Genomic DNA, 27253 nt, shown 5'->3' on the forward strand with positions numbered 1-27253 from the left:
GTCAAAACTAACAAGCAAGTCAGCCATAACAAGGAATTCTTCCGGCAAAGCCATGTCTATAGGCTAATTTGGTTCAATATTCATGTATGTTTACTTACAAATGATATGATTGCTAATCCAATTAAACGAACTACAATAAAACCTGGAACACAAACACCATTGGTAATCGTACCCCATGTCTCTGAAACTCCTCTATCGTGTTGTGCGAATCACTTTCCCGCTACTCTTCTCATGGCCTTGTTATTCAAGGTCCAAGCTAACCCAGTATTGAAAGCACCTGGTCCTTCAATCTTATTGTCTAATTCCCCCATTGCCATCTTGCAAAGGCAATCGCCAGTGATGTCTGTAGGTGCCAAGGCCGATGGCATGAGTGATCTGAGCGCTGGATAAAGAGTACTCCCCATAGCTCTATACATGGCGCCTGGATCCGGGATATACTGTTTAATCGCATCATGCTGCGACGCATCCACACCACCCAGTCGGACTGAGTAAGCTCGCATGGTACGAAGCTCATTGCTCATCGTTGCAAGCCCAACCTCTGTCTCTCCCTTTGTTCTGGCGAAAGTAGCTGTGAAATGACCTGGCTCCTGCGTAGCTCCCTCACCAGATACGTAGACGAAACGAAAGGGCTGGTCCTCACTAGTCGATAGCGTGGAGAATGCGCGTGCGGCGGCAAGGGTGTAGTCTTTTGTGATTTTGATGTATTCGTCTTTGCTGACCTTGGACTGGCTGATTCCGAGAGCCCATACGCAGCCATGGGCATCTTTGAGCTTTTCAAGCACAGAAGCGTCGTACTGCTCGAAGTCTTTGTGGATGATGACGTTGATTCTTGGATCTTTGGCGTCGTCGGCCATTGGGACGGGTTTGCGGCTCAGAATGGAGATTTTGGTGATTCGATCATATTTGATCATGGCGTCCAAGACGCCGGAGCCGACAAGGCCTGTCGCTCCCGTGAGAATGATGTGCATTTTGGCTGGAGAGATGCCGATGAAGTTAAAGATCTCACTGCCACTTAGATGTCAGAGGTGTAGAATTTGTATGAACAGCAAGGCGAGGTGTAGGGGTTAAGAATGTACAGCTTCAAGGTGGTAAGACTCGGATTATATATCACAAGACTGATGCGTATAGATAGTATAGACCCAGCCCTATTTATTTTGACTCTTTTTATTCTCCGCTTCCACCGACTTGTCCGCAGAGCTCCTGGCCTGAGAATGACTTGATCTGACTACATGATGTATCCACCCCATTCCATGGCCAGATAAAGAACCAATAATATCTTACGGTCTTGCCGCAGTAAAGTGCATTATCCGGTCTGGCGGAGTTGCGGACCAATGATGTAAAGGCCATTCAGTAAATTGCTTCGTTATGCCGAGTGTCTGAATAGGGGATGTCGTTCCTATCCTAATTAAAACCGGTGATGGGTAAGCATGAGGCTTGATGTAATGCCTTTTTGGGAAAAGCGGGTTGCTAATTCTAGGTTTATCTTCAACACATGTATTGCCGAATGAAGATAATTTTGTATTACTGGAAAGAGTTGATTACCTGTCCAGTGTAAGCCAATTTGATTGTTGTTTACCAGCATTTCAATACGGATCTCCAATAAATGATAGTTGATGTCGATGAATTCGGGCTTCAGTCGTGATTGTCCATCTTTGCTCCTGATTGCGGCTGCCCTCAAGCTATTCTGAGCAGCCCACCCTAGAATGAATGTGGCAATTGAAAGAGGCCGAGGAACAGGGAATTGGGAACTCCCTAATTCTAACTAAAACCTCTAGTTATAGAATGTGATAAAAATTGATACAAGTCGCGGTTGTTACTATTTCTTACAGTTAAATGTCAAAGAGATGGGATTTCATCGAAGCATGTTCATCGAGAAAAAGAGGCCCTTATATATGCTTATGCCATCTCATCTATGATCACAAGTAGTATCGCACATCTGATTTTGAGTTTAAAACTCAATGCAGTTGGCTAATTTAATATGATGCAATGAAAGGCCAAGTGTATAACGCAGCACTGAGAGTAATGATGGACCATCTCAGATGCATGAGACCAGACTCATGAGAGAAGTGAAAGATTCATCTACTTATAGAGAGAGCTTAAAGGAGAAACCTTGCTAGAGAGCTTACCAAGAGGTATCTTTATATGCTTGTATAAATGCATATGGGCTCAATCTATGACTCCTTATCTCTTTATATTGCTCTGTTCCTTCTTTCCTTTAGAATGCGATAAGACATGTGAAAGTAGAAGCACGTGGGGCTCTATCTCAATTGCTTTGGCCAGATCTCAGCGGGGCATCGCGATCGGCAAAGCCACGGCTAATCATTCGTCGATCGGAATGCAGGTGCTACCTTAAAGTCCCAAAGTCCGTTCCTCCCTAGTGCCGGCAGCGCTGTGGGTTCAACTGCAGTCCCCTTGCAATAAGCTACAATATCCAGACTTGCATCAATCAATCCTCTTATCTGGCCAATTGCTTGAGCGACGCCGACAAGCTCCTCCGAAGACAAAGCTGAAGCTCCAGCAACGCCGTTGGATCAGCACGAGTATGCCACTTCCATCTTGCCGTCGCAATTGGGATACATAATCTGCATTTTCTGGATCCTGCGCTCTCTTAATTTAATCTGAATCCCGTCCTTACATAACAGGGAGCGTTGTTGCAGATTGTAGCTGCAGGCGTCAAAGCGTCTCAACAGCTTCTCTGCCGACTGCTGCGCAACCGTCGTGACTAAGCCGAGTCTTCGATCTGGACGCGCATATAAAGGGAGAGCTCGAGGCCGAAAAATAAACAACACATGTCTGGATGGTGATGCTGGGAAGAGAGCTAGGAACTAGGAGAGCTGTCAACGGCGTATCAACATGACTAGCACACGGAAGACTGGCCTCCGCGGCCTGTTTTGGCTGTTGCTCTTGTCACCGTCAACGGCATTTTATATCCCTGGTATAACCACCGGAGTATGTCGATAGGTAACTGCTCAACAGGCTGCTAACGTCTCGCATCGCAGGTTGGTCGATCAAGAGCTACAAGGACGGCGAACTGGTGCCTCTGATGGTCAACAAGGTCTATTCTGACAACACGCAGCTGCAATATGCGTACAACGACTTACCATTTACCTGTTCTCCGACAGGGGACCACAAGGCTGGCGGCGGTTTACTGAGCGGCCAGAGCGTGCCTTTGAATCTGGGAGAGGTGCTGCGTGGCGACCGCATCATTACATCCGACATGGAACTTGCCATGGCGAAGGATACGCCGTGTACATTGCTCTGTAATAAGGAAATGTCACGCCGTGATATGCGCTGGTCGAAGGAGCTGATCCGAGATGGATACGTCGCCGAATGGATCGTGGACAACCTTCCCGGCGCAACCAGCTTCGTCACTGCCGACAAGACGCGCAAGTATTACGCTTCTGGTTTCAAGCTGGGGTATACCGAGGCCTCAACAAAGACGGGCAAGCTTCACTACTATCTTAACAACCACCACACAATTGTCATTAAGTACCGCAGAGCATCAGGTCGAGCTGGCGATCGTGGCGAGAAGGTTGTTGTGGGGTTTGAAGTTTATCCCAAGAGTGTTGGAAACGGAAACAAAAAGGATAGTGTGGGATGTCCCGCAGATATTCAGAATGTCGACGAGCCCTTTGAGTTATACATCGCTCCTAACAGGACGTCTGACGCGTCATTGAAATATGATGGCCTATCATACCGCCCTAATGAATTAGAAGACGATGACAGCAGCCCCGGTTCTCTGAATATCCCTTATACCTATTCTGTCTATTTTCGCGAGGATGATAGCATCGAATGGGCTCACCGCTGGGATCTCTACTTTGTGAACCAGGAAGATGGCACACGTATTCACTGGATGGCTATCATCAACTCGCTCATTATCTGTGGGCTGCTGACGGGAATTGTCATGATCATCCTCGCCAGGACTATCCATTCCGATATCAACAAGGGTATCTCAGCGGAAGAAGGAAAGGCCAAGGCCAAGAGAGCGGCCAAGCCTAAGGGAGAGAAAACCTCGGGTTTGCTGAGTCAGGGAACAGATGCCGACAAAGATGACGATGATGACCTATCGGATGAGGGCGAGGCCCTGGAAGAGGCTACCGGTTGGAAGCTGCTTCATGGAGATGTGTTTCGGAAGCCACGGCTTGGAATCCTCCTAGCACCTCTTGTTGGGTCCGGTATGCAGCTCTTCTTCATGGCCATGGGGTTAGTTTCGCTCGGTGCTTTAGGCGTCTTGAATCCAAGCTTCCGAGGCGGTTTCATCAGCGTTGGAGTGGGCCTGTTTATCTTTGCAGGACTCTTCTCTGGCTACTTTTCTGCCCGCGTCTTCAAGAGCTTCGATGGAGCCGACTATCGTGCAAACGCACTTGTTACAGCATTACTGTTTCCTGGCCTCACATTTGGGCTTGTCTTTATCCTCAACCTCTTTGTATGGGCTCAGGCATCAAGCACTGCAATACCGTTCGGCACACTTGTAGCCATTCTGCTTCTCTGGCTCTGTGTGCAGGTGCCGCTCGTGTATGCGGGATCTCACCATGGCTTTCACAAGGCCGGTGCTTGGGAGCATCCGACCAAGACGACAACGATCCCTCGGCAGGTTCCTCGGCAAGCCTGGTACAGTAAATCAATCCAGGCAGTCCTTTTGGCAGGATTGATTCCTTTTGCTGTCATCTTTATCGAATTGTTGTTTGTGTTCCAATCCATATGGCAGGACAAAAGCGGCTACTACTATGTTTTTGGATTCTTAGCGGTGGTATCGGCCATTCTAGTTGTTACTATTGCGGAGGTGACCATTGTGACCATCTACGCCCAGCTCTGCGCGGAAAACTACCACTGGTGGTGGCAGTCATTCTTCGTTGGAGGCGCAAGCGCATTTTGGGTCTTTCTTTATTCCCTCTGGTACTATTTCTTCAAGCTGCATATCAGCGGCTTCGTGAGCAGCATGCTGTTTTTTGCCTACAGTTTTATGGCGTGCTGTGTGTATGGACTATTGACGGGTACCATTGGATTCTTGAGCGCATATGCGTTTGTGCGAAGGATATACAGGTATGTTTCTCCGCTGTCCTAGAAACCAAGAAGGAAGTATGCTGACAGTAATCACCACCTCGACCAGTGCAATCAAAGTAGACTGATTAATAGCTAGTTTAGTACATGTTGGCGAGTGCAAGTATTACAAGTTTTCTAATCTTCATTATTGATTCTTTTCTCCTAGCCTCTCAGACCTCCAGTGTCTTATCCGCAAAGCATGCCTGATTTCCTCACGAGAGGCTCTTAACAACCACACGTAGCAAGATTGCAATTCCGCCTATATGCCACGGGTGCTTTGTCAATGATGAACAATAACCAATATCTTGGATGCAATTATGTGTCATGTCGTGTGCCTCGCTCTAATTCTCAATGCAATCAAGATATGGAGACTGTTTCTTATCTCGCCGCCATCTCGCCGCCATCATGCCGCAAGGAATAAGAGCGGAATTAAAAGGAAATTTGATGGCATGTGTGACCACAAAACAGTGCTTAGATCCGTACTAACAATGTTTTCCCGCGTCATGCAGAAGGTGTCGTGTCATCCAAAGGGCGTGATAAGGACAACATATTTGACATTGCGTCCCTGCAACAGGATCAACTTGGCCAACCTATTCCTACAACTCCTCGAATCAGCAAGGACGGCTTTCACTATTCGACAGAAGCAGTGTTAGCGTGTTGGTGTGGGAACGGAATCGGAAATCCTGGAACAGACTCAGAGTCCGACAATGGGGGTTCCACTCATTCCGCTGCAGAGCCCGACCTTTATTACCCCGATAAAGGATGGCCAAGTTCGGGCGTGTCGCCGTGGGCAAAGTTCGGTCGAGCCTCCGGGACCTAAAAACCCAAAAAACGCTGACAATGGCGAAGAATCCGAAGTGGCTTCTCCACATGGGCTTAGGCCGCCGAGTCGGAAATGGCACCTTGCTATTTTCTAACGGTGGGGGGATGAAAAACAGAGGGTTCAGAGTCGATGTTTTAAAAGTTGATGCAAATCGCCTCGATTCGAAGTTTCGAACAACGCAGCAAACACGGTTCATCACAAACCAGCAAGGAGATTCGAAGATATCGAGGGCAAAGAAAGCAGCAGTAATAGACATGGCGAATCCAATGAATACAGACCAGTTTCGGGTGGCGGCCAAAGCGGCAGTCGATGAGAGTGAGTTTCATTCCTTGTTTCTTGATATATACTTGTCCTTTTTCTTCTTCTTTCTTTTATCCCTGCAACGCCAGACTAACAAGTTGATTCGAAACTACCAACAGTCGCCAACTACTATGACAACATCTCTGATCATCGAGTTGTTGCTGATGTTGAGCCCGGCTATCTGAGGCCGCTCCTCCCTGCCTCAGCGCCCCTGGACCCTGAGCCATGGGAGTCCATTCAAGCCGACATCCAGTCCAAGATTCTGCCAGGAATCACTCACTGGCAGTCTCCCGGATTCATGGCCTTCTTCCCTTGCTCAAGCAGTTATCCTGCTGCAATTGCCGAAATGTATTCCAACGCTTTCAACGGTGCTCACTTCAACTGGATCTGCTCCCCCGCCGTCACTGAGTTGGAGACTATTGTGATGGATTGGTTGGCTCAGGCTTTGGGACTGCCTGAATGTTTCCTGAGCGGCGGGCCGACTCACGGTGGTGGCGTGCTTCACGGAAGTGCTAGCGAGGCTATTCTGACGGTCATGGTTGCAGCTAGAGACAAGTACCTGAACGAGGCAACGGCTCACTTGCCCGAGGGCGAGGAGAAGGAGGAGGAAACTTGGAGGCTTCGCAGCAAGCTTGTCGCCCTGGGAAGCGCAGGCGCACACTCTAGCACCAAGAAGGCCGCACAGGTTCTGGGAGTGCGATTCGACACTGTGCCGGTGTCGGAGGAGAATGGCTTTTCGATGACGGGTGAAGCTCTGGCAAAGAAGCTCGATCAGCTCAAGGCAAAGGGCCTGGAGCCATTCTACTTGACAGCCACTCTAGGAACGACGGACGTCTGTGCCGTCGACGACTTCGCCAGCATCGCCAAGGCTCTGGCCCCAAGAGCTGGAAAGCCGGGCGAGGTCTGGGTCCACGTCGATGCTGCCTATGCTGGTGCGGCGCTGCTCCTCGACGAGAACAAGCCCCTTGCGAAGCCCATGGCTGAATTCCACTCCTTCAACTACAACCCGCACAAATGGATGCTGACGACATTTGACTGCTCTGCGGTGTGGGTTCGTGCTCGTGGACATCTCATCAACGCTCTCAGCATCAAGCCCCCCTATCTGCGGAACCAGTACAGCGACAACGAGCTCGTCACCGACTACCGCGACTGGCAGATCCCCCTGGGCCGACGATTCCGCTCCCTGAAGCTGTGGTTCGTCCTCCGCAGCTACGGCATCCGCGGCCTGCAAGCACACATCCGCAACGGCGTCACCCTGGGCGAGTCTCTGGAAGCCAAGCTCGCGACGCGGCCGGACCTCCTCACCATCTTCACCAAGGCGCGCTTCGGGCTGGTGTCGTTCCGGGCCAAGGGTGATAGCGAAGAGCAGATCAACAGCCGGACGGAGAAGCTGTACGAGGCGATTAACGCGAGTGGCTTGTTTTACTTGACGAGCACGGTGGTGAATGGACACTTTGCGATTAGAGTGTGCACGGGAGTGGCGGCTGTTAGGGAGGAGCATGTGCAGAAGCTGTTTGACTTGTTGGTTGAGACGGTTGAGGGGCAGTTGAAGTTGGAGTAAGAACTTTGGCAGAGAAGATAGGGAAATGAATGATTTGTGCACGAGTATATAGGCGTTGATATCTTTTTTTTTAGATGAATATATTTATATGTATATGTCCTCATGCAAAACCCCTTATTGAGTTTATATCGTAATTCATATTGGTATCGTGTATCTCATAGTATGCATCCTTGATATGGTATCGTGTATCCCATAGCATCCTTCTTATAACATCATATATAAACAAGCAAACATTCTCACTAAGGAGCAGACGTTAACGATAGAGTATCCCAACTCCAATCAATGCTGAATATAATCCTTCTTCTGCCTCCTCACCAACGACTTTTCCACACTAAACAGCGTCGCAGCCCCCATCAACGCCAGCACAAACCCCGGCGTCCAGTCAAACCCGCCCGCCTCATGCTCTTTACTCAACCGTTCCCTCCTGGCATCCGGATCGGCTCTTGAGGGGCGATAGTCCGGCGGCACGAATTTCTCCCAGATGCCTCTGGTGTGCTGCTTTATCGTCCTGCTCTCACTCCTGTTGTTTTTCCTATCGCTGTTGCTGTTGTAGTTACTGGCGCTGCGGGCGCGGCTGCGGCTGTCTTTGTCTTCTCTGCTGCGCTCGTATGAGTGGGATCTCCCCCGACGAGGATTTGTGGAATGAGCATCTCGAGAACGCCTTTCGTTTCTGTCGCGGTGGCGATGATCTCTGCTTCGTGAATAGTCGCCATGTTGGCTATGATATTTGGAGCTACTAGTAGTATTCCTCCTTGAAGTAGAAGAAGCAGAGTAGCCGCTGACGGTGCTGTTGTTGTCTTTGTCGTAGCCGTAGCCGTAGTCTGATCTACTGTAGCTTGATCCGACTTCGGGATAGAGACTGCTGGGGTAATCTCGTCTTGAGCGCGACATTTGCACTTGATAGATATCAGATATAGATAGATAGATAGATAGATTGCCGTTCGAGGAACTAAGAGAGATGATAGTTTTTCGTCATTGATTGTCTCAAGTATGATAGCTGATAAACATCCCCCGCAGTAAATACAGAGCGCATTTGCTCATGGTTTTATGTCCAAACCTCCTCCTTTGCCCATCTTTTCGCCACGCGTCATGGCAAGCTTGCAAAGCTGCGATGCAATGCGGGAAATCAAGTCGATTCATCGAGATATCAAAAACCTGAACCTGGCCGATTCTCCTCAAATGATGTCACTAATGTCACGGCTCAGGTTCCCACTGGCTGCAGCCAACCGGCCAAATAAAACAAGGCCGCTCAATCCCTGCATATCGCGATCGGCGTCCCACAGACTTGGCCAATGAGACACTTCAGGTAAGTCGAGACTCGTCATTTTCGTCATAGCACGTCTGCATCACAGATCGGGAAAGAAATCGCAGAACACACAAAGGGGCGGTAAGATGAGCAAAAAAGAACCTGCTATGACAGGGCATTATTCATTCATTCGTTTGTTAACCATCATTCAACACAACAGCTAGGCTTTCTAACAACCAACGCCTTCTAGTCTATTTCAAAGCAAGGGAACAAGCACTGGCCCTCGTCTATTGGTTAATGTCATGTCTAGATGCTGGCTCGTCTAGGTGCAGTTGTTCTTCGCAGCGCCTTCTTCGCCTCAGTCTCCTCCGTGAGCGGCAGCTTGTTCTCGTCCTTGAGCTTTTGGAAGAACTCGCGCCCAAACTCGTAACCCATCTTGTAGATCTCATCAAATTTTCCAAAGTCAAGTGTTCCGTAGCCATCGATAGGCGGCCGCATGTAGGTGCATCCTGGCATGGTTTTTGCCCGCTCCAAAGCATCGACACTCGAGACATACGCGAGTCTGCCTTGAATCTCTGCCAGTGTTGGTGGATTGGGGTGAGACGAGAACGGGTTCCACCGATTGAAGAATGCCCACATGCCTGACAATGAGTCTCCATATGTCTGCGGCGTGTCATCATCCAGCGCTCCAACATCGATCGCAAAGATGATGTCTACTCCCAAGTCTTTCATGTGTGATACCGTCAAGTTGTCCACGTAACCGCCGTCTAGCAGCATACTACCTTCGTCACACAACGGCGGTAGCAGACCGGCAAGCGACATCGAAGCTCGAATGTATCGCCACGCATATCCGCTCGTGTGAAACTCGGCCCGGCTTTTGCTGATATTGGTAGTGTTGCAATAGTATTCCAGCCAAAAGTCTTCGATTTGCGTGTTCCCGAAAGTCTTGAATATGCCTCGATTGAACTCGTGCCCCGTCGTATAAGAGGCAGAAGGGTACGTCAGATCGAGAGCGAATCGCCAGAGACTGGCCATGCGACCAGCAAATTTCTTTGCAAAACCAAACATGGGCACAACGTCTGCATGGCGGGCGTATAGTGCGCCGACGAAAGCTCCAATTGATGTGCCACCGACAATATCAACCGGAATACCAGCCTCTTCCATCGCTCTGATGATTCCAATTTGGCTGATGCCTCGTGCACCACCGCCGCCTAGGACCAGTCCAATAGACTTTCCGCAAAGCCGGCGCGCAAGGCGATGGAAATCTCCCTTGAATGGTGTATCAGGCGAGTAATACTGGTGATGATGCACATTCCGCGAAGTGTACTTTTGTATCTCAGCTTGCAACACTTGCACCCTTTCTTTGAGGGCTTGTCCCAGTTTTTTCGATGGAGGATGGGTAGGCATTGCATCTGTTCTAAATGCCATCTGTATATGATAGTGACCACCGTTGATCCACATACGATTTCGCAGCCACGATCGTGTAAGGCCCGGCCGCGAGAATCGTTCAGTGTGGAGCAGAACTAGAGTCTTTCGCGCTGTTGACTTCATCCCTAGCATAAAGCGCTCGTACTCTCCAATAGCTGGAGAGCCTTCAGCCAATCCGACAAGTAGAATGCTGTCAGCTTGAGTGATGCAGGTCTGTGTCCATGGCGAGTTGACGTTGGTATCTTGAGAGTCACTCTAGTTAGCAAATTGGCCAATACAAGAGAGATTTGCAACAATAAGTGAATAAATGATTTATGCGATCAGGAAAAAATTAGAGTTAACATAGCCATCAAAGACGGTGTCTCCGGTGTAAAAAGTTTGTCATCATATAGAGCATGTGGATTTTGAAGATAACTGAAACAAATAGAAAAAAAAAAGCTTACCTGCCACATACACCACCAATCCGTACTTCTCTTCCAAGTCAGCGAGATATTGCGACAACTTGAGTTTGCCCATCTTGTTGAACGCATGCTTTCCCAGATGGTTCAGGATCCCAGACTGGTTCAGAGAGGTTGCGCCGTTTTGGGGTCCTACTTGGGCCAGCGCATTCATAAGACGATGCCCGAATTCCACGACGGGAACGCCAGCGGTAACCGGCAGAATAGCCACAGTCCGAAGGTTCAAGGTTGATTTTCGCTGATTGGTTACAGCACCCGAGCCCGCTTCCTTTGCAGACAATTTGGTAGAGTCATCCACGGCAGCCCTCATTCTAGAAGCGATGATTTTGGAGATCTTAATGGTAATGTTGGGATGCTCCTGGGCAAGGCTGTTGAAGAGAGTGCGAGGAAACTTGACTAGCTCGGTATCCCGAATGGCGTGCAAGGTTCCAGAGCGCGCAGTTTCGGTCAGCACCTCAAGCTCTCCGATACTCTCGCCCTGTCCGAATTCGGCTCGCGCTGATACTCCACCGTCTTGCCTATCTTCCACAAGGCGAAGACGCCCGTTGAGGACAATGTAAATGGCATCGCTTTCATCGCTGTCGTGGAATATCACTTGGCCAGCATTGACCTGAACCCATTCGAGGGCAAAGTCAATGTGCAGGATGAGTCGGGGCAAAATGTGAGTCAACCTCTTGGCCATTGTCAAGAGGATGATGGGATACCTGTCGACTATTCTTTCAAGAGAAGCTCTAGGAAGAAATCCAACATAGACATCCGTCTTGGCCACCACATCGATAAAGGACCGGTAAGAAGAGACACTGCCGATATATCCCGCCAAGCCTCCCGGCTTAATGAGGGCAACACTTCGGCGATGACCCTGGTCCCGATGTGAAGAGTACGGTGTGCCATGGACTGAATCTTTGGGAGACGAGCCTTGAAATCGTTCATCCGAATGAAGCGAATCTGCGCTAAAAGAAGCCGAGCCCGATTTCTGAAAGATGTTTTGCGCACCATCGGTTACCGTGGTGCCAATGTCGAGGAACCCGTCCACGACATAGTACAGACCGGGGCTCCGCTCGCCTTGCTCTACTAGCACCGACCCTTTAGGGAAGAAGACAATTTCAACCTCATCCATCATGTCGTGAGCCAAAGAATGTGCAGTTGGTGAAGTATGACCAGTCAGCCCGTTCGAGGTTAATGACTCAGTCTCTCCATCAATTGACCCTTCATACGGTCCAATGAAGCCAAATGCGTTGTTTGTGTACATGGTCTTTGCTCGCCGCTGGTCTGTAGAGATCAGCCTAGGAGATCCCACCAACCGCGGGGATCCTTCCATCGAGTCGGCATCTCTGGACGAGGTTCCGCCCGCATCTAGGCCAAGAGACTTGAAGACACATTCGAGAATAGAGGCTCTAAACAGGTTATCCTCATCAACTGAATCCCGATCCGTCGAGATGCGGGCATGCCGTCCAGAATCAAATGGGTTAAAAGTCTTTTGGGTCAGGGGACTGAATAGGCTTCCGTCTGCACCAGTTTCTGTTGGAGACCGGACAGGAGTTTCTGGGACCGGAACTCTATTCAATGCCCGAGTGAGCTGTGCACCTGCCAGGAGATCCCCAGGGTTGAGACCACGGGCTAATCGTGGATCGCGCGCAGATGCAGCATTGTTTATAGTAGAGGACACAGATCGATTCTTGGCAATAGTTTGAATGGCGATCTCTTTTCGTAGGGCTGTACTCGACCTTCGGCGCCTGTTAACTGCCGAATTATGCAGGGCAATCCCTTTGGTCTCTTGGTCTTCACCAATGCGTTCCCGCTCGCGATTAAACTTTTCCTTCAGTCTGCTCAGGGCGTCTCCGCGGAGAATGTTGGGAAGCTGGCACATGGTAAACTTGACCATGTCCTTTTCAGTTTGTAGAACCTCAGCTGTTAGACCAAGGTAGTTGAACGCTTGTGCCAGGGTTACCCTTTGAAACCGAGAAAGGATCACATGAACGATGTGTGCCGTGGCTTTGGGGTATATCTTGATGAGCCTTCTGAATGCACTTGCAGGTATGATTGCAATAGTGGTATCAACTGTTGCCCGAGCGATGATGTCAGGGTGTGCCGAGCTTGACAGCAGCCGATTTGGAAGCCCTGGTCTCTCCGGTCTCTCCTTGCTAGGCTCAAAGGTAACTGCAGGCTCCAACGATATGGGCGGGATCTTTGAGACAGCTGCGCCATTCGACAGAATGCCATCGCCGAACTTGACATGCTCCACATTCGGATCCAAATGCGGTGTGCTTGGCATCGAAGTGGGAGCGTGAGAAAGCTTTCCAGCAGACTCTTTGACTTTCAGAGCATCACCTCGCTCATGATGTCGACTACTAGTTGCACGAAGAGATGTCTCCTCATCATGTGTCTTCAGTCTTACATCTTCTGTGAACAACGACATGATGGAAAAGAGAGATGACATGGGTGCTCCATTGCGGACTTCAGTCAAGAGCTGGTACCTTTGCTGACCAGGCAGAGTGTCTTCATCATCAGAGGAATCAAAGAGGTCGGTTTGAGACCCGCTCCTGACGGGCGCCCGAGGATTTCTACCAGACTTGACGAAAATCTCAACCAAGCCATCAACAACAATGCAGAAGCCTTTTTCTTCTTCTAGATTAATTGTTTCTCCAGCAATGAGCTTCCTGGTCTGCATGCTTCGGGTGAGTTCGTGAAACACGGATCGTTCGAGGTAACCGAAGATCTTGATGGCGCTCAGGAACTCGTCCAGGTAGTTGGCCAGGCCGGACTTGATACCATCTTCGTGGGTATCCGGGAACAAGTCGATTTCAGGCTCCTTCCGTTGAGGTTCAGGGGGCAATCTCGAGTACATATTCAAGATGCGATACCTGACAACCCAACTGACCGCCGACACGATGGCCGCAATGATGAACATGCTAATGAGGCTGTGAGTCTTGAGGGGCTCAGCGAAACCAAGGGATTGGCAGCATACAGCGTAGTAGCATTCATAGTCACTGTCCAGCTCGCGGAGAAGAGAGTGTACAGGACACTTGGGAAGGTAATAGTCACTGTACGGATGGCCCAGTACAGGACGGTGGTGATGAAGTTGATTATGCTCAAGAGAAGCCACCCGATGAGCCCGAGCCAGCCGGTAGAGGCGTGAGCAGCTTCAACGGTCGCGTAGCTCATGGTGAGCGAGCTGGACGGCGAGTCCATGGCGCTGGAGACGCTCTGGGAGAGGCTCCCAGCCAACCGCGCAGCATTTGACAAGTCAGATGCCATGGTTGGAGATGGTGCTGCACATTATTGCCCAGCATCATGCACAGCGACTGGTGGAAGCCGCTGGGGGGAGTTTTGCCAAAAGGGCAAACTGGGGGAGAGGAGTTTTTGAGATATAAAAAGAGAGAGAAAAAAAGAGGGAAGCTTGTGATCAATTTTCAAGCATGTGGTTTTGACCTCGAAGCTTAGCTCTAGGGCCGAGCTTCTGCCGGCATAAGCACCCCCACCACCCCACCTTTTTTCTATGTCAGAGATTCACAGAACCTCAAGCAGAGCATTAACAAGAAAGCAAGCATTTCATCTTGCTAATCCATAGTACTTGTATGAGATTGTTATGAAATAAATACCGATATTTAATTTAGAGACTGGAACTAAACATATATCCGCTGAGATAAAACTAAAGCTGAACTTTTGATCATATTACACACGACAGATACGCCACGCTTTGTTGGCGTGCTTAGTCGTCCTGTTTGCTGCGAGCCGCAAAAAGTCAAGCAGGTATTGTCATTCTTCCTCCAACAACCCGCTCTCTCTCTTCTCTCCGGCAGCGAGTTCCAACTTCAGCCTCGAGACTGATGATGCCACATTAAGCTCAGCGAAACCAAACACCTTCCCAGATGCCCTTTGCGCAGCTTGTTCTCGGAAGCCCCGGCGCGGGAAAGAGTACTTACTGCGATGGCAGTACGTTGAAAACCCATGATTTGCTCTCGAGGACTGACTCTGGGCTTTGGTACTGACATATCTCTTTTCTTCTTTCAGTGCACCAGTTCATGGGCGCCATTGGGCGTGCGTGCTCCGTCGTGAACCTCGACCCTGCCAACGACCACACAAACTACCCTTGCGCTCTCGACATTCGCGACCTTGTTAAGCTGGAGGATATCATGCGCGAAGATCGCCTGGGACCCAACGGCGGCATCCTGTATGCTCTCGAAGAGCTCGAGAACAACTACGAGTGGCTGGAAGAAGGGCTGAAAGAGTTTGGGGAAGACTACATCTTGTTCGACTGTCCCGGCCAGGTCGAGCTCTACACACATCACAACTCATTAAGAAACATATTTTACAAGCTCCAGAAGATTGGATTTAGAGTCAGTATGCTTTGCCAGAAGCAATAGTAGCTTTGCTAACCGTCCCCTGTGTTAGTTTGTCTGTGTACATCTCTCCGATTCCTTTTGCCTTACACAGCCATCCCTCTACGTCTCCAACGTCCTCCTCTCGCTCCGAGCCATGATCCAGATGGACATGCCACACATCAACGTGCTTTCTAAAATCGACAAGATAGCGTCATACGACGAGTTGCCGTTCAACCTAGAATACTATACCGATGTCGACGACCTAACGCATCTAACGCCATTCCTCGAGGCGGAGTCCCCAGGAATGCGAAACGAAAAGTTCGGCCGCCTGCATGAAGCGATAGCACACATGATTGAGAGCTACGGCCTGGTGCGGTATGAGGTGCTGGCGGTGGAGAATAAGAAGAGCATGATGTATTTGCTCCGTGTAATCGATCGCGCAGGCGGTTATGTATTCGGAGGTGCCGAAGGTGCCAATGACACAGTATGGGCGGTTGCCATGAGAAATGAAGCGTCCATGATGGATGTCCAAGATATCCAGGAGCGGTGGATCGACCACAAGGACGAATATGACCGTCTTGAGCGAGAGGCCGAGGAGGAGGAACAGAGGAGGGTACAGGAGGAGCACGGGATGGAGGTGGACGAGCCACAACCCGTTCCCCCAGCGGCAGAGGCAGAGATGGACCCGGACTTTGGCGACATGACAATACCGGCGGATAGCGGTGTCCGGGTAGTCAGAAAGAAGTAATAATAATGAATCAAAAAATTATCACGTCATCTTCCATCTTCCATGTCTTCGTCGCTCACGGCACTGTCGACAACCTCTAGCATGGCGTCGTCCTTGGTCAAAAGGTCCATAGATGCTGAAGATTGCGGGTGAGAGCTGGCCTCTGCCTTTGCTCTCAGGATGAGTTTCCGGGCTCGGTCCACGGCGATCTCCTCGATCTTGCGGATGGTGCCGCTAACACGAACAACCCGGAAGATGCATGGCCGGCCATCCTTAACGGGAACCCGGTCCATGAAGGTCAATGCGGACCATAGCAGCTGGTAATGAGCTCTGTTACACCTGAGAATGAAGGTGGATGTTGCTAGAGACAGATATTTGACTAATATTTGAGTTTATTCCGTTAGTCTTGCTTCTATACACAGCTTGTAACTACCACATCACATCATGATAAGATTTTCTCACCTGAGAGATTGCCCTCGAGAGCCCCCGCGCCATAGTCGCCATATAGCAGCAGCACCTCGGCCTTGATGGCCCTAACCAAGGCCTGCGGTGTCAGCTTCGCAATGGTCGGCTGGTGCTGGGCAACTAGAGCCGGCACGCGAGCCCTAGACACGGTGGTATCGGGAGGGTAGATGATGTTGACCAGCAGGTATCGCTCCTTGATTCGCACCATGTCTCACGTGTCAACAAACGTTGCCAGATTGTCAGACTTAAGACGCAGACTCAGATCCGAGTGGGAAAAGACTCGGCAGAGAGCAAATGCCGGGCCCCCGTAGTGGCGAAGATCGGCGATGCGAATGGGCAAACACGAGAGGCTGTCGCAAGGTCCAATGTTGCAGATTGCAGCAGATGATGAGATTTGACGGGGCTCAAAGGCCGAAAAATAGTCCATGGCGCCAACTCGGGACTTCGGGGGTATCTGCAGGGTGGGGGGCCACTGTCGCACGCGCTGTAAGTCGATGCTGACCAGCGCCCGAGAAGCTTATCAGAAGCGCTAAAAAGGGCGCTTTAGGGACCTGGAAGCATCAATTGGAGCTTCTCGGGGGTGGCTGGGCTGGGCTCCACGGCTGTGCACCCGTAAAATCCTCCGCATTGCTACATGCCCGTTTCTGCAGCCAGCACGAGGGTTTTGGAGTTGGAGCTGTATTCCACATGCTCGGAGTAGGTGTACACTACAGTACCTAAGGTGTACATATATTAGATTGTTTGCATCCGGATAGGCCAAGCCGCGCCGTTGTCTTTAATCGTATTAGCTGGGGAGCAAATACTTTGGCACTAACACAGCAGGCTTTGAGACTAATTGCACATGGTTTACTTTTGTTTCTGGACAGCTCCCAACACATGCCCAACATATTGACCTCATACTTGCACCTTTCAAGATCGTGGATACTAAGGCAGGGTCCGGGTTATTTGCTGCTTGTTAGTATTGGTATAGTATTGGTATTTTAATATTGGTATTTTGGAGAGAGAGAGATTCTGAATTCATCTACTCGGACGGTTGGATATAATAAGCACTCACTCACGCGGTATCGTCGAAATCTCACCACCATGGACGGCCCATTCAATGCCGCAATCCTCATCGTCTCAACCACGGCTGCGAGAGATCCCTCCGCCGATGCGTCCGCAACGGTCCTCCGCGAGGTGTTGATGCAGGATGGCGCAGGCAGGTGGGATGTCGTCGATGAACGCATTGTCTCAGACAATGTCCTGGACATCCAGAGGAATATCATGCCCTGGACAGATGGCCCTGATCCGGTGCATCTCATTGTCACCACCGGCGGCACCGGGTTTTCAGTAGCAGATGTGACGCCAGAGGTGAGTGAAATGGATTTGAAATTGGATTTATTTGAAATCTCTTGTCAAATCATGATATTGACTATCCGTACTAACAAATACATTTGAACAGGCTGTTGCTCCAATGATACACAAGACGGCTCCAGGCCTGATCCACGCTATGCTCTCCGCATCTCTCGCGATAACACCATGTAAGTCACCAAGCAAAGATGGCATCTCTCCTATTTAACCTTACACCAAACTGACCATTCACCACAGTCGCCATGATGTCTCGTCCCACAGCTGGCGTCAGGAATAAGACTGTCATCGTCACCTTGCCGGGCTCGCCCAAGGGGGCCAAGGAGAATCTCCAAGCCATCATCAAGACCCTGCCACACGCCTGTCTCCAAGCAGCAGGGGGGAATTCAAGAGCATTGCACGCTGGCGGCGTTAAAAAGCTCGAGGCAGATGCTGGCATTGACCGTTCTCCATCTCAAGCATCATCAACACAGCACCACCACCATCATCACCATGGACACTCCCACGGCCACAGCCATGGTCCCGGACAGGGCGGCGGCCACGCAAATCTGCAGAGGTTCACCACCCCGAGTTCCACTGACGCATCTCATTTATCCAATGATTTCAGCTTGGGCTCCGCGCGACGATACCGCGAGTCCCCTTATCCCATGGTATCCGTGGACGACGCCCTTGCGTTGATTTCAGAGCATACCCCTGAGCCACACACGGAAACCGTCAAGGTGGACGACAAGATTGTTGGGCTCGTGTTGGCTGAGGATGTTAAGGCGAAGGAAGATGTGCCAGCTTTCCGAGCCAGTATCGTGGATGGATATGCCGTGGTCGTGCCCAAGGACGGCAACGTTAAAGGCGTCTTCCCCGTCACCGGCATATCTCATGCCGCCCCTGGAGAAATGCCGCCTTTGAAAGAGGGAGAAATCGCTAGGATAACAACAGGCGCTCCGTTACCCCCAGGGGCCACCGCCGTCATCATGGTGGAAGACACCACGCTCAAGACCATGACAGACGACGGCAAAGAGGAGAAGGAAGTCGAGATCCAGGCCGGCGGCGTCACGGACGGCGCCAACGTGCGCGAAATCGGAAGCGACATTGCCCAAGGCGCCGTGATCCTCAAAAAGGGAGAGCAGATATCCGGCGTCGGCGGAGAGATTGGCCTCCTAGCGGCGGTCGGCGTGGCAGAGGCCCAAGTCTTCAAGCGGCCCGTCATCGGCATCCTCTCCACCGGCGACGAGATTGTCGACTACGACCGGCCCGGCGGCCTGAAGCTCGGCGAGGTCCGCGACACCAACCGCATCACGCTCATCTCCGCCGCCAGGGAATGGGGCTTCCCCGTCGTCGACCTAGGCATCGCCAGCGACAAGCCCGGCACGCTGGAGGAGACGCTGCGCGCCGGCCTGAGGGAGGCCGACGTGCTCATCACCACGGGCGGCGTCTCCATGGGCGAGCTCGACCTCCTGAAGCCCACCATCGAGCGCTCCCTCGGCGGCACCATTCACTTTGGCCGCGTCGCCATGAAGCCGGGCAAACCAAGCACCTTTGCCACCATCCCCGTCAAGGACAACGCGGGCAACCGCATCTCAAAGGTCATCTTCTCCCTGCCCGGCAATCCAGCCTCCGCACTCGTGACATTCCACCTCTTCGTCCTGCCGTCGCTGCACAAGCAGTCCGGTGTCACCCCCGTCGGCCTACCCAAGGTCCCCGTCACTCTAGCCCATGAATTCGGTCTAGACTCTCGGCCGGAATTCCATCGTGCTGTGGTGACCATCGGCCAGGACGGCCTCCTGACGGCGAGCAGCACCGGAGGACAGCGTAGCTCCAAAGTGGGAAGCTTGAGATCGGCCAATGCGCTGCTTTGCTTGCCCGGTGGTACTGGAAAATTGGACAAGGGCTCCAAGGTTGACGCTCTGCTAATGAATTCTATACGTGGAGCATGAGATGGTGAGGAAGTTTGGTATGTAGTCCGGTAGCTGATACCCAAAACACAAGTTGTGAGATAGTACGACTATTTAGCACTTGGTCAATGTGAACAGGAGAAGTTGAACAGGAAAGAAAGGGATTCAAAAATTTGTTGCTCTTTTACATATTCATAACCCTTCAAGATGATGCCTACTAGGTAGATTTCGAGCATCCGCAGCTGTCTTTTACCCTTGGCTAGTATACACGGGGGCTAGTCATACAGCTTCAAATGTAACAAAAAAAGAAAAAAAAAATTAAACATCGTTCTACAGCCCAATCTTCCAAACGCCCAACCAAAAGCTATCGTCGCAATGCATATGTCGGGATTCCTCTCTGCCCATCACGGGGAGAGAAAGTAAGGGTGCAGCACAGAGACAGTGATAGGCTGTGTGATATAAAGTGTGAAATTCTTTCGACGGTCCCCTGATTCGCGCGCTCAGACGGGCTTGGCGCCAAAGGCGGGAGCCTTTTCAGAAACCAGCAGTCCGATGATCAAGCCGAAAAGTCCCAGAACAGAGCTGAAGATTTCAATGACGAGAATCTTGACGAACCTATTTTGAAATAGTTAATATGCCGAAGCAGACACGCAGCTATCCATCAAAGCGACAGATATTAGTGATAGAGGGAAATGTCCACATACAATGACGCATCAGCCGCATCGGCCAGCGCAGCTCCACTGCCATTGATGCCAACGGCAACACCGCAGACGAGATTGCAGGCGCCGACAGTCAGACCGGCCCAGAAGAGGGCAAAGCCAGTGAAGTAGGAGTCGGCAGAGTAGAGCTCGGCGCCGTGAACGGCCTCGACCTTTGAGGAGAAGACAATGGCCATGATGACGCCGTAGATGGCGACGACCTCGCAGAAGATGATAGAGATGAGGTTCTTTGTTCGGATTCGGGGGGCCTTGACACCAGCGCCGAGGATGGAGGATCCGGTAATGAAGATGCCCCTAAGAGTTGGCACGGGGAGTGTTAGTTATTTGCTTCTGCTTCTTCGCGATGTATGTAGGCTTGGGTTGTGCCGTTCTCGTCTTCTTCCTCCCCCTCGTTTCGTATTGGAGCGTGTGCGTTGATTGTCTTGTTGACTTACCAGGCGGCACCGACGACAGAAAGGCCGATGCAGAGGGAGATGCCGAAACTAGCCCAGGCGTAGGGCGATACGGACTCGAGAAAGGCGCCAACGTTGAACGACTCGCCGCTGCCGGTGAAGAGCATGTCTGTTGACGATTGCCTGCGTGTTAGTCGCAGCCATTCTTGACTTGAGGTACATGTATTGATGCTGTTGATGATGGTGACGACGATGCATGGGATAGATAGACATCATGGTTAGGACGGGGGCACGTACAAGCTCCCACCACGGTCAGAAACGACCCGATTCCTCCGACTCCGTACGTGAGACTCATTGTGTATGTTGCACGATGCTTGCGCTTTGCGGCTGGTTGTCGAAGCAAAAGTGCTGGGGCTCGTCGTTTTGTTGCAAGCTTGGCTCAAGCTCTCGGAGCACAGAGGCGCGACAATGGCCGACGTCACATGACAAACTGGCTCCCCTTTGCTGCTGACTCATCTGGATTGCTGCGCTTAGCTCTCCGGGGTGCATCGAGTCGGAGGCCAGTTCATACTTCCAGTGCGCTTAGCCTTATAAGTTACTGACCTAGAACACCTCCAGCGCTTCATTGCCTTAGTCAGAATCACTGCCGACATTGAACTTGCGCTAGGCTGCAACTCTTCTGTCAGCAATCCCGACTCACGGGAACTTGGCCCAAACATCCTCTCAAAGGCGCATCGTCTCTCTCTTCAAATCCCGACAATTCAAAGCCCATCACTCATTTACAGTACTTATCCTTGCATCTCCCACCATGGCCAGCGGCGCACAGTCATTCTATGAGCTCTACCGCCGGAGCAGGTAATGCGCCACTCAGCCGCGGTCATATCACAGAGAAAGAGGTCGTTTCTAATGCTTCGCAGTATCGGCCTTGCCCTGACCGACACGCTCGACGATCTGATCAGCGAGGAGCGCATCCACCCGCAGCTTGCAATGAAGATTCTAGGCAACTTTGACCAGGCCATCACTGAAGCGCTTCAGAAGAACGTCAAGAGCCGGCTCCAATTCAAGGTAAATGCGAACACATTACAGCCCACGGGAGGGCTTCTCGAGTCTTGTGTCGAGTTATAGGGGACTGACGAGTGCTACTCAAACAGGGAAGCTTGGATACATACCGATTCTGCGACGAAGTCTGGACTTTCCTCATCAAGAACGTGACGTTCAAAATGGACAACGGCAGCGTGTCTGTTCAGGCGGACAAGGTCAAGATTGTCAGCTGCAACGCAAGGAGACCCGGCGAAGGACAGTAGTCAGCCACGACAAAGGAATTACGTGCTTATATACATGCCGATGGACGGAAATGGGTCAAGAACAAATACAGCAAGGAGGCATACCATCAATATCGGCAAACGGGACTGGCAGTTTACGGCGTTTTGGGGGGTTTACGGATACACGGGCAAGGCATTGATTCATCTTTTCAGCAAATATTGGGAAACTGGGTCTTGATTAGGCCACGGATGAAATAGACAAGATGAATAATACATATTTATTGAGGATTCTTGCGTTGACGATCATGTACTGTGACAATGATTTTCGACATGTGCCCGCTGCCGCCCCTTGAGTTACGAGCGTCACGAGAGCCACAGCAGCGAGAGCGCCACTGTGGCGGTGAAACGTGAACTCCCACTCACTGTCTGTCTGCTGTGGCTTCAGTGCTTTTGACACTCACACTCCAGCTGTCCTCATCAGCCTTAATTGGATCGACAATTATTACCAACCCATTGTCGAAATACAACATCAACCAATATTTCATATTCTATTTCCAAACCTCCGGTATACTTCCCATTACTCTAATCCCAAATCTCCGCCCTCAACCACACATAAAACTCAACAAAGACGAACAAAGCCACTGCCTACCTAATACGGCCCATCTTCCGAATCCAGTAATCCCCAAACAAAACCGCAATGGACGCGCGCAAACGGCGGGCCACCAAGAAACCGACCTCTCCGGAATCCCGATCTCACAACACCTCCAGCACCGGCAAACCCGCTTCTTCATCTTCGTCTTCCGCTACAGCCGCCAAGATGGATAGCCTGGAATCTCCCTCGTGGAGAAAGCATTGGATGTTTTTCGCTGTGGCGAGCGGTGCTTGTGCGGCGTTTAACGGCGTGTTTGCGAAGCTGTAGGTTCTTCTCAACTTTTACCATTGTTCCTCATCTATGAATGTGCTGCTTGTAGAATTTGTGCATATATATAAATATATATATCACGAATAAAGCCATCAACATGGACAACGAGAATAAGTATATATGCAGTTGTGTATTTACTAACACCGTCTTTCCACTTCAGAACCACCACAGAACTCACAACAAACCTATCAACCGCCATCGCCAAAACCCTCGGAATACAATCCCACTCCCAAATCGTCGAAATCATCGTCCGCACCGTAAGTTGACTTAACCCTCCCTTTCACATCCCCAATTATGATCATCACACAAAACTAACAAATTTCATCCCAGATCTTCTTCATCCTCAACCTCACCTTCAACGGCATCGTAAGTGTCTCACTCATCCCTCACAAACCAAACACTTTTCACTTACTCAACTCTCGCAAAAAGATGTGGTCTCTATTCACCACCGCCCTCGCACGCGGCAAATCCGCAACCCAAGTCTCTATCATGAACACCTCCACAAACTTCCTCGTCACCGCCTTCACCGGCTTCGCCATCTTCTCAGAGGCCCTGCCCCCAATGTGGTGGGCCGGCGCATCGCTTCTCGTCGCCGGCAGCGTCATTGCGGGCCGTAAGGACGAGGGCGAAGGGGATGGTGCTAAAGATGCCGCCGCCGGCGAGGCGTATGAGCCGGTGCCCGCGGGAAGTAGTAACCTTGAGCTGGATGAGGATGTAGTAGTTACGGGTGAAAGATACCGCGATGAGGACATCCCTGACTTGGGAGAGCTTCGGAGCTGAGCGGCATGAATGGCTTGTTCTGGTCGTCAAATTCAAAATCACAGTAGCATAGCAACACTTTAGATATCAAATCATTGTATATACACACAAGGCAAGTGAAAGACAAAAAAAGCAACGCTTCTATAGCGCCCCCGCTCCGTATTCAAAATGCCAATCCAGTCTATCTCCTTTCCAGCTCAACGCCCTCATCAACGCCGTCCTCGTCCCCATCCAAGATAGCCTCTCTCCTCCCACTCGCACGCGTCCGCTCATCGTCAAATTGCCCACTAAGTCTAATATGCCCCCGCGAAACCGACGACACCGAATTCGAAACCCAAAAGCCCACTCTGCGAAGCGCGCTCCACAGATGCTCCTGTCCCTCAATGACGTGCTGGTCATCTTTCGGGTTCTCAGCTGCCTCCACCTTAAACTGGTATTTGAGGCAATCCTTTACAGTTACCAGACCGGAGAGCTTCCCGTGATACTCAATGAGAATGACGCGAGGTCCAATCTTTTGAAACAGCTCCATAACCGTCTCCAGGGGCAGGCGAGGATGCGCCGTCACAGGCGTAGCGTCGACGTAACGGCTGAAATCAAGAGGTGATGAGGCCGTGACGTCGCCACGAAATGCGGGTGTAATCGGAGTGATGGCTGGAGTCTGAATCGGATGCGGTGAAAAGATGCACTTTGCATCTGGAGAAACGGGACGCTCGCGCTTTGTTCGATCAACGGCATACCGCAATTCAGTCCTGCCAATGTATCCCAACAGCGTCTTGGAGTTGCTGTCTAACACGATAGGGAACCCCTGATACTTGGCCTCGGCCAGCAGCTGTTCAATTTCGGCAAGCGTCAACCCGTTGGCAGGCAGAGACACGACGGAGCTTCGCATGACCTGAGAGACTGGGACACCGTAGTTGTGATCCTCTTTACTATCGATAAACGGAAAGCCATTGAACCAAATCATACGGTCAGCGATGCCGCCCTTGCCAAACATTTCGCTGACAAGCTTGGTCACGCCGACGACAATCATGGTTGGCAGAATGTATGTGAGCGCCCCGGTGAGCTCAAACATGATGACGACCACAGTCAGGGTGAGGTGCATGATACCGCTCAGGGCTGCCGCCGCACCGAGGAAGGCGTACGTGCCGGGCGTGATGCATGGCTCATCTGGCTTACAGGCGGAAAAGAAGACGCTGCTCGGGTTTGCTTCATATATGGCTTGGACGATGATGCCGACAGTTCGCCCAAACGAGGCGCCAATAGCCATGGATGGGACAAAAATACCGGCGGGCACCTTGCATCCGTATGAGATGATGACCAAGAACACTCTCAACACCGTCGCGAGAATTAATGAGATGAGGTTCCACGTCCTCTGGTCTTTATCGCAAAGCCCATGGTAGTTTTCTGCTCCTTCACACTCGAGGAAGAGAATCTCCATGCTCTCAGTCATGTCGATTCTAAGAAAAGCGTTGGGATAAGCGATAATAGCGGTTCCCGCCGCGAGGAGCGTCGCTTCTAATACGGCGTACTTTGTCAGGTACTTTTTCCGGAAAGCCTGCGCTCGGAGATTCCACTTCATGACAAAGGCGCCATACAATCCGCCGAAAATGCCAATGATGATGTAGAAGACGATTTCAAAGAAGTGCCAATCCCGGTCGTATTTCACCTGGAACATGACCAGCTGCCCCGTTCGGAAGGGGTTCATCGCAGATAGGACCGCCGTGGCGACCAGAGCACAGAAATAGCTGCGCCACATGGTTTTGAGCGGAAAGTAGCTCGACATTTCTTCGAGCGAGAAGAGCACGCCTCCGATAGGGCTGCCAAAGGCGACAGCGACACCCGCCGCGGCGCAGGCACTGAGAATTTCACGAGTCTTCCCCGCATTGCTCCTGTACTTGTTGAACAGCCTCGAGATGACGTTGCCAGTGCAGACGGCGTAGTGGACGCTGGGTCCCTCCTTTCCAACAGACAAGCCAGAGGCGATGGCCAGGGGCAAGCAGATAGACTTTATCAGCAGAGTCCAAAAGCCAAGAAAGCCCTTCATGACGAAGCCAGCAATAATGCACTTGATCTCCGATATGCCAGATCCCGCTGCATACGGAGCATATGACTTGACCAGTGTGGCTGATACACAGGCGAACAAGGTCTGCCAGCAGAGTTAGAATACTTGCACATTCAAGCTAGATGCGTAGAGTTAAAAACAAGGTTGCTTACCGCAAATATGAAATAGATAAAGTAGTTGAGGGGACCAAAGCCAGTCCAGCGATGCCACTGCTCGCAACCTGCAATAAGAGTCAGTCAGTCATCCAGGCACACATATCATAGCAGTTAATATAAATCCAAGGAGAAAATTACCATTGTCCTCTCCCCAGCAGCAAAACTTCTCGTTGAGATAAAACCCCGTCGTGCAATAGCCCGTCTTGATATCAGCCAGCCACTCCGTCACAATGTTCAAAAACGCCGCATTCAACCCAATAGCCGCGCCGATGATGGTGACGACGATCCAGCCCTGCGCGGCGTCGTAAGATTCCCATATCCGATATCTCCAGCCAGGCTGGCCGAGTCTGTACACGCCCGCCGTGCGCTTCCTACGAGCCTTGCGCCGCGCCTGTTCTCGTGCCGCATCTTGCACCCAATCTGCGTTGCTTCGGGGTCAGTCTTGTCTGTGAAAATGCGCCTCTGAGTGACTGTTTCGCTTCTCACCTATCGTTGTAAAGTCCTAAATACCATAAGGTGTCAGCACCAGCAGATACATATGCCATAGTAGCACGGATTCGCTCACCTCATATCTCTTGATCTCGGCAATCTCGTCTTCGATCTGGCCCTCCCTCGACGCCTCTCCCTGCTCTGCGTTGGACACAGCAAAAGACACTCGAGAGCTAATGGATGGCCGCCGTGAGAGGCCGGGGCTGAGCGCAGCCGTAGAAATTGATGTTGAATTCATAGTTCCGACATGCACACCATGGCGATTGTATGATTGAACTCGATCGAGGGCGGGCGCCGATCGCCAACGTCTTTTGCGCGTGGCTCTGTCCGATGTGATGCGATTCGATTCGATTTAGTGTGACTACGATTGTTATGGGGTTGCGTTCGTCGTTTCTACGGTTCGGATCAGCTTGGTCTGGTGTTGAAGGGCGTGGATGCGACGTTGTCGCAAATAGAGCTGCAGCTGTAGCTCAACATCAATGGATGACAGCAGTTGCGCAGATGCGGATAAGATAAGCACCTCGCGCAGCAGGCACTTCATGCAACCTCCCCGCTGTAACAGCAGATCCCCAGGGCAGAGACTCCGTCTTAGTGCATGCTCTGCAGCTGAAATCGCCCACTAGAAACGACGTTTTAGTGGGTGCAGCGGCCCTATTTGCGATGGATGGACGCCCTACGAAACTGGAGTCCAGGTCGCGTCAAAGCGTCGCGTCTTGTTAAATAGCATTCGGAAGGGAAAAGAGACGTTTATCTGTCTGTTAACCCAAATCCCGGCCGTTCTCTACAAACTGTTGCTCCGGAAAGCAAACATTTCTTCACTCTCCTAGACCAAAAAAACATCTACATTTGTTGCCATATAATCTTCCCGGCCTCAATTACAAAAT

The 27253-nt window shown here is 51.1% G+C and overlaps 11 protein-coding genes across 11 annotated transcripts; 6 read left to right on the forward strand and 5 right to left on the reverse strand.

Moving 5' to 3' along the window:
* Positions 1–209: 209 nt before the first annotated feature.
* T069G_01091 (uncharacterized protein) lies at positions 210–968 on the reverse strand (the record flags this gene model as incomplete). Its single annotated transcript, XM_056168301.1, has 1 exon — positions 210–968. The coding sequence occupies one exon, from the start codon at positions 966–968 to the stop codon at positions 210–212; it is 759 nt and encodes a 252-aa protein (XP_056033617.1).
* Positions 969–2853: 1885 nt separating this feature from the next.
* On the forward strand, positions 2854–5129 carry T069G_01092 (endomembrane protein 70 domain-containing protein; the record flags this gene model as incomplete). The annotated part of the gene is made up of 3 exons (XM_056168302.1): positions 2854–2935; positions 3000–5043; positions 5111–5129. The coding sequence occupies 3 exons, from the start codon at positions 2854–2856 to the stop codon at positions 5127–5129; spliced, it is 2145 nt and encodes a 714-aa protein (XP_056033618.1).
* A 1003-nt stretch (positions 5130–6132) lies between these two features.
* On the forward strand, positions 6133–7727 carry T069G_01093 (pyridoxal-dependent decarboxylase conserved domain-containing protein; the record flags this gene model as incomplete). The annotated part of the gene is made up of 2 exons (XM_056168303.1): positions 6133–6181; positions 6286–7727. The coding sequence occupies 2 exons, from the start codon at positions 6133–6135 to the stop codon at positions 7725–7727; spliced, it is 1491 nt and encodes a 496-aa protein (XP_056033619.1).
* Positions 7728–9279: 1552 nt separating this feature from the next.
* Positions 9280–14114, reverse strand: T069G_01094 (cyclic nucleotide-binding domain-containing protein; the record flags this gene model as incomplete). Its single annotated transcript, XM_056168304.1, has 4 exons — positions 9280–10643; positions 10845–12377; positions 12444–13768; positions 13825–14114. The coding sequence occupies 4 exons, from the start codon at positions 14112–14114 to the stop codon at positions 9280–9282; spliced, it is 4512 nt and encodes a 1503-aa protein (XP_056033620.1).
* A 614-nt stretch (positions 14115–14728) lies between these two features.
* T069G_01095 (conserved hypothetical ATP binding protein domain-containing protein) lies at positions 14729–15929 on the forward strand (the record flags this gene model as incomplete). The annotated part of the gene is made up of 3 exons (XM_056168305.1): positions 14729–14792; positions 14871–15196; positions 15252–15929. The coding sequence occupies 3 exons, from the start codon at positions 14729–14731 to the stop codon at positions 15927–15929; spliced, it is 1068 nt and encodes a 355-aa protein (XP_056033621.1).
* Positions 15930–15955: 26 nt separating this feature from the next.
* On the reverse strand, positions 15956–16581 carry T069G_01096 (rpp14/Pop5 family domain-containing protein; the record flags this gene model as incomplete). The annotated part of the gene is made up of 2 exons (XM_056168306.1): positions 15956–16287; positions 16371–16581. The coding sequence occupies 2 exons, from the start codon at positions 16579–16581 to the stop codon at positions 15956–15958; spliced, it is 543 nt and encodes a 180-aa protein (XP_056033622.1).
* Positions 16582–17456: 875 nt separating this feature from the next.
* Positions 17457–19651, forward strand: T069G_01097 (putative molybdopterin binding domain-containing protein; the record flags this gene model as incomplete). Its single annotated transcript, XM_056168307.1, has 3 exons — positions 17457–17723; positions 17815–17893; positions 17961–19651. The coding sequence occupies 3 exons, from the start codon at positions 17457–17459 to the stop codon at positions 19649–19651; spliced, it is 2037 nt and encodes a 678-aa protein (XP_056033623.1).
* Positions 19652–20109: 458 nt separating this feature from the next.
* Positions 20110–21075, reverse strand: T069G_01098 (ATP synthase subunit C domain-containing protein; the record flags this gene model as incomplete). Its single annotated transcript, XM_056168308.1, has 4 exons — positions 20110–20224; positions 20314–20622; positions 20763–20889; positions 21018–21075. The coding sequence occupies 4 exons, from the start codon at positions 21073–21075 to the stop codon at positions 20110–20112; spliced, it is 609 nt and encodes a 202-aa protein (XP_056033624.1).
* Positions 21076–21528: 453 nt separating this feature from the next.
* Positions 21529–22024, forward strand: T069G_01099 (transcription initiation factor IIA, gamma subunit domain-containing protein; the record flags this gene model as incomplete). The annotated part of the gene is made up of 3 exons (XM_056168309.1): positions 21529–21575; positions 21638–21785; positions 21872–22024. The coding sequence occupies 3 exons, from the start codon at positions 21529–21531 to the stop codon at positions 22022–22024; spliced, it is 348 nt and encodes a 115-aa protein (XP_056033625.1).
* Positions 22025–22679: 655 nt separating this feature from the next.
* T069G_01100 (uncharacterized protein) lies at positions 22680–23684 on the forward strand (the record flags this gene model as incomplete). Its single annotated transcript, XM_056168310.1, has 4 exons — positions 22680–22897; positions 23065–23161; positions 23235–23270; positions 23334–23684. The coding sequence occupies 4 exons, from the start codon at positions 22680–22682 to the stop codon at positions 23682–23684; spliced, it is 702 nt and encodes a 233-aa protein (XP_056033626.1).
* A 160-nt stretch (positions 23685–23844) lies between these two features.
* On the reverse strand, positions 23845–26607 carry T069G_01101 (voltage gated chloride channel domain-containing protein; the record flags this gene model as incomplete). The annotated part of the gene is made up of 5 exons (XM_056168311.1): positions 23845–25809; positions 25878–25945; positions 26019–26300; positions 26367–26382; positions 26446–26607. The coding sequence occupies 5 exons, from the start codon at positions 26605–26607 to the stop codon at positions 23845–23847; spliced, it is 2493 nt and encodes an 830-aa protein (XP_056033627.1).
* Positions 26608–27253: the final 646 nt, after the last annotated feature.

The sequence above is a fragment of the Trichoderma breve genome, chromosome 1, assembly GCF_028502605.1.
Source record: "Trichoderma breve strain T069 chromosome 1, whole genome shotgun sequence".
Classification (NCBI taxonomy): domain Eukaryota; kingdom Fungi; phylum Ascomycota; class Sordariomycetes; order Hypocreales; family Hypocreaceae; genus Trichoderma; species Trichoderma breve.